A 12,164-nucleotide genomic window follows, 5' to 3' on the forward strand; every position below is an offset into this window, starting at 1 on the left:
TATGTCATTTAGGAAACCTTCTATGAATTCCTCATTTAAATTAAATCTTCCAATCTTCAAAACTTTAGGAAATGCATTTAATGCGTAATATCTCTGTTCTTCTGGTGGAATTGATGTTATATCATCCGTTATTCCTTTAATTTTTGAATTCATAAATAAAATTTCTTTTATATTTGATATCACTGCACCACCTTTGCAAACGAATTCGAAATGGTCATTTTTCAATACTATCTCCAAATCTCCATATTTCAACCTTTGCGTTTGTTCTGCCGTCTTTGAATTATATGCATATATGGCGTATGTAATGGTCTGAAGGACCTGGGCGCTTTGCGCCTTAAGTTGTTGTGGTTGCTGTTGTTTAATCATTTATTACGATTTAAAAATAAATATTTAATCCGTTATCTCATCAGCTATTTTCTATTTGAAATTGCCATAATATTTCATTCATAATTCTAAATCACAATCAAATAGGTCAGTTATTCTAAATTTAATATTTGATAAATCTTTTGAATGAAGAATAAATGAATTCCCGATAATTGAAATGGATATGATAAAGAAAATGTGTTTAAGTTGATGGATAAAATGTTTTGTATTGATGGGTAAGAGTTAGGGTCTAATGTTTGATGTGAAAATCTCATTGGGGTATTAACTTTATCACATTTGATTAAAATGAAATTGGAACCAGTGTCAGAATACAAAACATCCCCAACATCTTTTTCAAAATTTAATATCCCCAACAATGAACGAAGATGAGGAGTACAAAATTTAATTTTCAGCGGAAATTTAATAAGGTTATTTATTTCATCAAGTTCAAAAAGTTTATCAGGTTTTGATTTAAAATTTTCTTCATACCATACGATAAATGATTCATTTAAATAACTTAAAATCGTGTTAATATCTCATTTCGCTATCATATTATTTATATACATATCATACGTTTTTTCATGGTCATCTTTAATAAATGATATATAATCTGAAGGGTCTAAAAGAATGGGATTAAATTTACCACTCACAGAAACGAGAGTAACATTATAAATTCCGCTAACTGTTAAATTTAATTCACAGTTATTATTCGAAATAATATTGATAATTGACATTTTTTATTACGATTAAAAATATGGTAAAGCGTTATTTTCCAGTGATAAATAAAATTAGAATAAGATTACCTCAAGAATTCATAAATTCAACGAATAAGAAATTCATTCATGTTATAAATTTTAGTGTTTTCAGAAAATATGAGTCAGTGTCATATTCATCAACAGGTTATATTTCACTTCATTCAAATTTAGTTCAATCAAACCCATATAATGACCATTTCATAAGATTTTCAGATGGTATTAAAAATGTAATTGATAGATTAAAATATGAACAGATTGACAATATCGAATTTTTGGAATTTTGGTTTAAATATCCCGATGGAAAAAAGATTGAAGTTAAAGATAAAGCTGATACTATAACAAAAACAATTACAATGACCGATCCGGATAGTGGGGAACAAAAAGAAATAAAACAAACGATAGAAACTGGTGAAAGGTCAATTATTATTGATTATGATTCAAAGGATTATTATTCGATAATGTTAATGCTTGAATATTAAATAGCCTTAACAAAGAATTTTTCAAGTGATATTTTATATTCATCAACTATTTTATTATAAATATCATTATATGTTAAATGAAGTTCAGTTGTTGTTCCGTTCTTTGATATCTTAATTGTGCTAATATCCTTTATAGGATTTATTTTTGCAACTGTTCCACAGCATGAAACCTCATCATCTATGAAAAATTGAATCTTAACGTCTGAATCTTGAACATCACAAAGAATGGCGATAATGTGAATTAATGATTCATAAGGTAAAATAATTAAACCGGATTGGTCAATTAAATTTATTATTGAATCATAATTATTAATTATTATATCACGGTAAATTTTCATTAATTCAGAATTAATGTCTATTTTATATGGGTTCTCGATGTTTGATGAAAGAGGTGGGGGTATGTTGGATAAGTGGGAATTTCAACAGGTTCTTTACCAGGTTCAGATAAAATGATTGGGTCTCCATTCTCATGGTTTTCTTCATTCTCCTCATTCTTCGGTAAGTCACGAGTTAATAAATTTGGTTGAGTTGCTGACCTTGTTAATTCGGGGCTAACATTAACTTTAACATTTTGAATAATTCGTGATTTATCATCATTTACGTTATAACCAACCGTAATCTCTGCTTTTGCGTTAGTGTTCTTTTGACTAGTGAAACGTCTTCTCATTTATATCGAATAAAAAATATATTTAAACTTTTATTTTGCTGGAAGTTTTGAATCTATTATTCCCTGTATTTGTTCTTGAAGTTGATTTTTAGCTGGTTCATTGTAATTAATAGACCTATATATTCATTAATTGCATTCTTATAATCATCTGATTTCTCAAATTTTCTTTTATCTGATTCCTTAACTAAATCATAAGTTAAACCTCGTTGCTGATATAATGGTTTCTTAATTAAATCTTTGAATGCTTGAGATAAAGCACCTGATGCAATTCTTGCTACTATAATTGGTTGGAATTGCTGTTTAAGTTCATCTTTAACATTTGCGAAAACTGGATCGAATAAAGCAACTTTAAAGAATTTCTTAGCTGAAATTTCAGGTCTAATATTTGTATATTGACCATCAAACTGGTTAGAATATCGTGGTAATCCATCCGTCCCTCTTCAATAGCATTTAATTCTTCATTGAAATAAGAATATGGATTATAAACGGTATGAATTAATTGGACCATTTCACCTTCTCCAATGTATTGTTTAACAGCTTTTTCCATTTTCATCAAATTGCATAGGATAACGCATTATATGCTTTACGTTTAGGATAATCGATATAGTTAATTTATAACCATTTATGACTTTAATATTACCTTGACCATCAGTAACGAAAACTTCATTTATACCATCAGGTTTTCCATTTGGACCCGTAATGTCTGCTTCGTGTGCTTCCCAATTTGGACCATTGACGTTGGCATTATGCTGAGCTTCTGGTAATGTTAAAACGTTTCTCATTTGTTAACATCTTTTTGAAGACCAACAACAATATGAACTAATTCTTTCATTCCATCAGGAACTTTCATAGTTCTATTATATGCACCCCTTTTGTTGTCCCTTGTTTTAATGGAACCTGTAGAAGATTTGCTATTTCTGTCATGTTTAATTATAAATAAAAAATAAAATTAATTATAAAAAGTTAATCAAATTTAACACCTTCCTTTATTTAAATCAACTATTATTTTTCCATGTTCACCTAATTGCTGATATTGTGTGTAAAGTTCATTAATGCTCATTGGTAAATCACTTGATAAGCATAACGTTCAACTGTTGACACTAAACCCACTGAAAATGAAAAGGGTTGATAGATTTGATTTAATGTTGTTGCTTAATGCTTTGAAATATTGAACAGCCATAAGAATGAACACTGAATGTGTCGACATGAGTTAATAACTGATTAAAATATGATTTCTCATTTGTTATAGTTTTGATTCACTGCATCATCTAGAAAAATGAGTGGAATGCAAAAATTCCTATCAAAATTTGAAATAGAAAGTGTTTCAAATAATTTCACCCCGTTGTTTATCAATAATTTTATCCTCTAATCCTTGCTTCTTGATTGTATTATATAATTCTTTATACATTAAAAAGTTTTTTAAATAATCTTCTGCTTCTTCTTGTGATAAATAAATAATTGGAATTTTGATTAAATGCTTTAAAGATTCAAATGTATCATCTGAAGGTGAACCTGAACGGTATAAAATTAACACATGTGAATAGGGAAGTGTTAGCAATAATGATAATTTGTTTTAATATCGTTAATGTTTTACCTTTATTTGTTTACCAATTGCTGCATGATTGAATTTAAGTAACATTCAGAATATGGAATTTTCATTAATTTTTCCTTAGATAGAGCATTTCTATTATCACTCAATGCTCATTAATCATATCATCTACGTATGTATTATATACTCCTGCTAATTCTTCATAAGGGTGGATGAATTTAAATCCATTTAATCAAAAATAAATTTATAATTTTAAACATTTCTATTCATCAATATTCATCATATGAACTTCTATACTGCGGTGGTGTACCTGTTGGATGATATTTCAAACCTTCATCCGGTGTCCATGTCCAATATGTAGTCCTAGTAAACCAAACCTGAGGAGGATTTGTCACCTTTGAACAGTAAGTGTCATTTTCACCCTGAATGATTGGATAAGCTTCACTTGTACTGTAACTTGTGAGTTGAAAGTTTCTAATCCATCAAAGAATATACCCGCTCCATCACGTTGAACTGGAATAGTGCATAAGAATGAAGTTTGGTCTTCCATGTTCTAGCTAATGGCGCGCCATCATCATCATTCAGTGGTCTAGTTAATGAGTCCTCGTATTCTTCCGTGCATTCATTCACTCCATCTAAATCAGAAGCTGAAGCATACGTGTAAAGAATATGTCACCACTGTGGTCATCGCTTGATCGGGGAAGTTTCTGGAATCTATAGTGACCTGAAGACCTCGAAGCATTGGATTTTCTAAAACCGTTCTTTGCATTGCATTCTTCGGAAATGTTAACACAACATCTGTAACATTATGAAGCGTATGAGAAATCTGAGCTAATACCTTCAGGAGTGATGCAACCTCCATTTAGTGAACGAACGTCAATATGTTGAGCTGGAATCATGAATGGATCTTCCTTACTGAATAAACGTGGTATTGCTTTAACTGATTCTTCAATTAAACCGTATCCTGGTGTAATACATTTATCCTCTAAAACTTCCATCTTTGTGCATGAAATAATAACATTATCAACTGTTGCGTCAGCAGATGTGCGGCTAAGCTTGTAATTAATTTGGTAGGAAGTCCGATTTGTTGGAATTTGCGATCATATTTATAAACATGATTCATAATCTTTTCATAATTTTCATCAGTTATCTTTTCATAAACGTAATTTTGTAAATCAGCAACTCTTAACGGGTCAACCTGACAAAATACTAAAGTATCCCTGAAAACATAATATTTAAGAATGATATCACCAAATGATTTAGGATAATCATCGAACGCTGAAATGCTAACAAATCATTTACCGGAATAATCATATCAAAAGTGACATCAACTTCTTCATTTGCTTCTTGAAAACTTCTGAAGGGTCAATATATTTACCACATACTGAGTTATCATATTTTTGAACATTATTATATAACGAATGAACAAACTTTTTAACTTTCCTTTCTGATTTTGGTTATATGTTGCAAATGCAAAAGATTCACGGGCGCAATCCATCTGAAGATAACCGGCATCACCTCTTTCAGTTTCTACTTCTAATTGTTTAAAGCTTTGATTTGATGATTTGTAACCAACGAATAAACGCATGCATTTAAAAGCGCATCACATGTGAAAGCTTTATTTGAAACTAGAGTTGCTTTAACTTTGCGTTTAATATATGTGTCACCTAATTGGTTCACATCATGAGCTGGATTTGTAATTCTTAAATGAGTTTGTTTATCATCAAAATATGGAGCATCAGAGTCATAGCATGAACTTTCAAGTTCTCTATAATATCTTCTACCGTCATTCTTTGCGAATATTTCATTTATCTTTTCGAATGAATGAAATACATTTCCATTAATCGGTTTAGTGTTTGGCACTAAATAGTTAGTCGTCATTTATTAATAAATAAAAAATCAAAATTAAAATGAAAATGAATTTTTAATTTTAATGAAATAATCAACTATGGCTGCAGGTATATTTAAGAAACTGTGGGATAGAGTAAAAAGAGGAGCGAGTAAAGTTTGAGAAGCATTGAAGAAGGGGGCAAATTGGATATTTAAGAATAAAGAAGTAATTAGTGATGTTGCTGAATCAATAACACCAAAAGCTGCCCCAAAAGAGAAGTTTTAAATAAAGGAGAAAAAGTTTATCAAAGACTACAACCGATACTAAGATAAAAATAATTTTAAAATTTATTTTTCCACTATCTACCTCCTATTTTATTAAGTATTCCTTCAGCAATTCCACCAATGCGTTACCTGCTTGTGCTCCATCACTGGATTACCTGCTTTAGTACCTAATACTCCACCTATGATAGTTCCTGCCGTTTTCGCTACTGGTGCCAAAAGTTTGCAATGGGTTTAATAATTTTTTATGAACCCAACCCGCAGCTTTCTTAATTCCATCCCATAATTTTTTAAAGAATCCTGCCGCCATTTCTGATTTAATATTAATTAAAAAATATATTTCATCACTTATATTCTAATTTTTATTTAATGATAAATGAAACCGATTTTAAAAATAAATGAAACAGAGGAGGAAGAAATAAATGAAAGTGAAAATGTTCAACAAAAAATAAACGTTGTTAAACCAATTACTGAAATAAAAATTTTTTCATCTGTTGAAGAATTTAATGACTATTATGCTAATAATAAAAAATTATTTGAAGAATTGACAACGTGTAAATTGAATAAAATGTTTAAAGTTGATGGATTCAAAATTTCAAAAATAAAAGGAGTGGTTAGTTTGAAATCTATTCCTCAATCAAGAATCACCCCATTAATGAAAATAGATGATTTAACAAAAAGAATAGAAGAGATTGAAGAAAGAATGAATCAAATAATTGATTTCATAAATTCAAATAATCATTAGTTTCTTAAAGTTCTATGTTGAACTCATCAAATTCTTTTACTCGTTTATGAGGTCTTTGATTATGACTCCATTGATTCCATTCAGGATTTAAACAATGTTTAATTAATCGCGGAATATCTGACATCATCTATATATAGCTTCTTTTATAAAAGATAAAATAAATTATTTTAAAGTTTATTTTTTAAAAAATTTTATTTTTTATTTCATTATGTATGGGCTGAGTGTAAATGTCTTACAATTTTGAAAATTTTTTAAATCTTGATTTATTCAAAAACGTAAGAATAAAAACCGTAAGAATCATACATTTTTTACTTCATATGTTAAAAAAAATGATACAAAATCGCTCGATATTGTATGAATTCTTACGTTTACAAAAAAAGTCACAAAACCCGTCCACATATACTACTATTTGTTGATCAAAAATGACCTCACAATGTTTGATCATAATTGAAGTCATCTTCATGGGTATTTAGAAATTCCAAGAGAAATTGCTTATTTCTCGCAGATGTAATATCTGAGAAAATCGAATTTAAATATTCATAGAAACCCAAATCATTCTCCGGTTCGAATAATTCATCTGTAGCTTTTTCTGTTTTTTCTATGAATTTTAATAATTTGATTAATAAATCTTCATCAGGAAGAATTATTGCTGCATTTGTGATAAAATTCCATATTGAGGTAATATGGCAATAATTACATTTATAAAATGTAATTTTATCCAAAATTTTTTGGCAAATTCGCATAATAGCATTAATATTTGAAGCTGAGATTAAACCTGTGATTACTTCTGTAACTTTTGGAAAATCATCGCAATTTAATATCTCTTTATATTGAATTGAGAAATAAAAAAAATCAAATGGATTCATTTCTTCAATTTCAAGGAGATTGTAAAAATTGATAGAAGTGTTATTGCAACAAATTGTATTTGCAGCAAAAAATATCATTTGCTCGATTCCATTTTTGGAATAAATTTGCTGGAACAATGTTAAATTAAAACAGTTGCTTAATTTTTCTTCATTGTTTTCATAAAAAAGTAACAAGTTTGCAACTGAAATTTCAAAATTTTGATAATTGCCAGTTATTTCAGTAAATATATATATTTGCTTTTCTTCATCTAAAAATGGCAAATATTGATTTGCAATATTAACTAAAGTTTGGGATAAATTGTTCCAGTTTGATTTTACAATTTGTGAGCACATTATGTAATATGTAAATTTATCCGCTTTGTAGGAATTTAAAATTGTTTGTTGTTCTGTTTCAGTTAAATTACTGAATTTTTCAAGATTAATATTGTGATAAAAAATAGAATCCTTGAAACATTCTGATATCTTTTCAATGTTTAAAACGGATGCTAAAAAATGTAAAAGAACTTCATCAGTCACTGTGATTTTTTTGAAAAATTTATCCCAATTCAAGCATCCAATTGATCTTTCTGTCATTGTACTTATGCATTGATAAAGTTGATTTAATGAATCCGAAGAATAATCATTATGCTTGACTAGTTGAGTTAGTTGATACAGACTGTCGTCAGCCATTTTAAAAAAATGAATAAAATTGTATAGTAAATTATATTTGTGAAATTTGTGACGCTACATTCAATCTAAGACCAATATCTCAAAGAATTCCTCATTTAAGTATTACTTTTCATTTTTTTTAAAAAATATCTTTGCTTATTTGTTCACTTTTTTGACATTTATTATATGCTTTTTATCATATTTCCGATGATATGAATATATATTCTATATAAGAATGACGCTACATTCAATCTAAGACCAATATCTCAAAGAATTCCTCATTTAAGTATTACTTTTCATTTTTGATTCAATTTTCGAACGGTTTTCGTAAATTTTGCATCATTTCATTTTTTAATGGGAAAATCATCTATATTTAATCAAAAAAGAGCAAACTTTACAGACGAAAATAAAATATTTATCAGGGAACAATCTGATAAATACCAAAAATCAACATCGAGAGATGAAAAAACGAATATAATCAAACAAGTTCTTCAATATTTTAATATTAAATACGCCGAAAATGAATCTAAAGCTGTCAGAAGATATTTTAGTTATATTGCAGTTAAAAATATTCCCGCAGTTACTGGAAAATATCCTGATACAATTGTTCGCAAAGATATGCTTTATTCGCATGATCATACAAATATTATTAATTCAAATAATATTGAACGTTACTACCGTTGCATCGATCATTCTTGTCAAGCACGTTATTTAGTTAAAATTGAGAACAGTTCAGTTTCCGAAGATTTACAAAAGGAACATATACCCGAATGCAGACAATTTAAAAAGTTACAAAATGAAAAAAATGATCTTCATAAATCAATGACTCTGACAGAAATATACAATAAGGCAATGGCAAAATTTTCTGAAGACAACGGCACTTTTCAGCAGATTAAAAAATTTATGACAGAACTTGCTGTTGGTACTGATGAAAACCCATTAATTAAAGATTCATTGGTCAGGGAAGTTTATAATAAGTCCAGAAAATTTTCTGTTGGAGAAAAAATTACAGACGATGAAATTGCTAATTTTTGTTTAATAAATGGCGAGCAGTTTTTCATTGGCCATGATTTTCAAGCAAATTGTGAGACGATGTTTTTTGGTTTTGAGAAGGCAATTCAATTTGCAAAAGAAGCCACAGATTTATTTTGCGATGGAACTTTTAAAATTACACCAAAACATTTTCAAAAAGGACAGATGCTAACAATTATGATTTGTGAACCTTCAACAAATCAATATCTACCACTTTTATTTATATTCATGAAAAACCGCACATTTGAATCTTATAAGAAGGCATTTGAATATATTTTTACTGTCAAGGGTATTCAATTTTCAAAGCTAATTCAAATTCATTGTGATTTTGAAAAGGGAATGATAGAGGCACTTCAACAAATTTTCCCTAAAGTCCGTATAATTGGATGCCTATTTCATTTCAAACAAGCTTTACACAGGAAACTTGTAGCACTTTATACAAAAAATTTCAATACTTTACAAAATTCTTTATTTAAGCTATATTCTATTACTCCATTCATGTCTCATGAAGAATTTGTACTTACAATGCATATAATTAATCAAAATAAAGTTGATTCGATCAAAGATTATATTGATTATTTCAACAAAGTTTGGTTGCCGCACTACAATTTAATATCTCAATATAATAATGCAACTGCAATATTCACTAATGATTGCCTCGAGAGTATGCATTCAGAATTTTCTTCGTTAAAACATCCAAACATTTATGAAGCTATTAAGAAGATATCTCAAATCCAATTAGATAAATATAACGCCATCAAAAATAACCAGAAGATCGAGCGCCATATAAAAACCGTTATCACTGATAGCTACAAAAATTATATTCTTGACTGCTTTCAAAAAGAACTTGAGAAAACAATTTTTTCTATCAAACAATACAACGTAAGTGATCTTTCTTTGGCTCAGAACGAGATTTCTCCATATGGTTCCATAGAATCGAGTTCATTGTTCGAAAATATTCCAGTTCATGATGCAGATATACTCAAATCGATCGATCTAACAGATAAAGATACAATGATCACTAAGTTTATTAATGAAAAAAGAGAAAAAATTATGGCATTATTTAATGAAACATTAAATCATCCAGATTTTAATTCATCCACTCCAATTCAAACTAATTTTGAGCAAGCCGATACAAATCAAGGTTCAGATGCTCCAATTCGCTCCGAAAATTCAAATATTGCAGACTCTACAGATTTAGAACCAGAAAATCAAAACCATCCTTCTACAAATCAAATGTCTAGTAATCTAGAACATAAGCTGGACCTTCTTGATCATATTGAAAAACAATTATCGAAAATGCGCTCGTTATTGGGAATTCTTCCTACTACAAATGCTATTGTTGGGCCGTCAAAACAAGTTTCAGTTAATAGCAAGCAAAATTCTGAAAAAAATAAGAAAAAATCTTCCATAACAACAAAATCAAACAATAAAAAACAAAATTCATCCGACAATCCTCCTAAACGTAAAGCTCCTATTTCGGAAAGGATTCTCAGCGATAATAACTTATATTTTCAAGTTCATCGAAAGAGATCGAAAAGCAAACGTTCCACATCTACAGAGAAAAAGAATTGATATATGAAGTCTAATTCCTTTTATAACTACTATATTTTTATTCTTATGACTAAAAAATAATATATTATTTAACAATTTTCATTTTTTTCTTTTAACAATTTCGTTTTATTTCCATTTATTGTTAAATGATTTTTAGCATACACCTTTCTTTGTTCATCTTCTAAATACAATTTATTTTTTCTTAGATATAATTCTATTCATTCAATTCGATCGTCATTTTTCAGTACATGATCGTAATTTTCAATTATTGATCGCGATTTTACTTCAGAATTTGTTCGCAATATTGCTTATCAAAATTATATCTCTATTCTCTCATTTCTGTTTAGTCAATATCATTACACTCCTATTGTCTAATAACATGCTATTAATTTTCTTAAAATTAAAAAAAAATATCAACTTTTAAAAACAGAAACTTAACATCCTTAGGTCAATGGATTTTGATGTGAGATTTAATTTTTTTCTTTTTTTATTTTAAATAATTGAATATTTATAGTTGTTATGGGTCTTACATCATGTAAAACGAATTTTCTTAAAGTAAATTTACTTTTTCTTCAATCTTTCTTACATATTTATTAAAAAAAAAATTATCCAAAAAAAGATGTTTTAGAATGAAAAAAAATAGAAAAATAAAAAAAAAAAAAAAAAAAAAAAAAAAAGGTAGTGGGGCTTCCAGGCACTTCGTGCCCTCTAGCCCTGAAGATGTTTAGTATAAAATGAAAGTCTTTACGAAGAAGAACTTTACAAAACATAGACAAGAAAGTTCATGAGGAACTCTCAACAAAGTCTTTACGAAGAAGAACTTTACAAAGTCTTTACGATGAACTCTCAACAAAGTCTTTACGAAGAAGAACTTTACAAAACATAGACAAGAAAGTTCATGAGAAAGTCTTTACAAAGTCTTTACGAAGAAGTCTTTACAAAGTCTTTACGAAGAAGAACTTTACAAAGTCTTTACGATGAACTCTCAACAAAGTCTTTACAAAGTCTTTACAAAACATAGACAAGAAAGTTCATGAGAAAGTCTTTACAAAGTCTTTACGAAGAAGTCTTTACAAAACATAGACAAGAAAGTTCTTGACAAAGTCTTTACAAAGTCTTTACAAAACATAGACAAGAAAGTTCATGAGAAAGTCTTTACAAAACATAGACAAGAAAGTTCTTGACAAAGTTCATGAGAAAGTCTTTACGAAGAAGTCTTTACAAAACATAGACAAGAAAGTTCTTGACAAAGTCTTTACGATGAAGAACATTACAAAACTTCATCGTCAATGAGTGTAAATCAGACAAAAATAATGTTTAGGGTAGAAGGTTAGATATAACCTCTTTTCTAACCTCATTTCTACCCTCTTGAATTTTCATGAACTTTCTCAACA

The 12,164-nt window shown here is 28.6% G+C and overlaps 1 protein-coding gene across 1 annotated transcript, besides 3 other annotated features; it reads left to right on the forward strand.

Annotated features, from left to right (window-relative positions):
* Nucleotides 1-4,634: part of a mobile genetic element that runs on past the window's edge.
* Nucleotides 4,635-7,077: 2,443 nt separating this feature from the next.
* Nucleotides 7,078-11,419: a mobile genetic element.
* TVAGG3_0433180 (MULE transposase domain-containing protein) lies at nucleotides 9,742-10,791 on the forward strand (the record flags this gene model as incomplete). Its single annotated transcript, XM_051233860.1, has 1 exon — nucleotides 9,742-10,791. The coding sequence occupies one exon, from the start codon at nucleotides 9,742-9,744 to the stop codon at nucleotides 10,789-10,791; it is 1,050 nt and encodes a 349-aa protein (XP_051103590.1).
* Nucleotides 11,420-12,164: part of a mobile genetic element that runs on past the window's edge.

This window comes from Trichomonas vaginalis, chromosome V, assembly GCF_026262505.1.
Source record: "Trichomonas vaginalis G3 chromosome V, whole genome shotgun sequence".
NCBI lineage: Eukaryota > Parabasalia > Trichomonadida > Trichomonadidae > Trichomonas > Trichomonas vaginalis.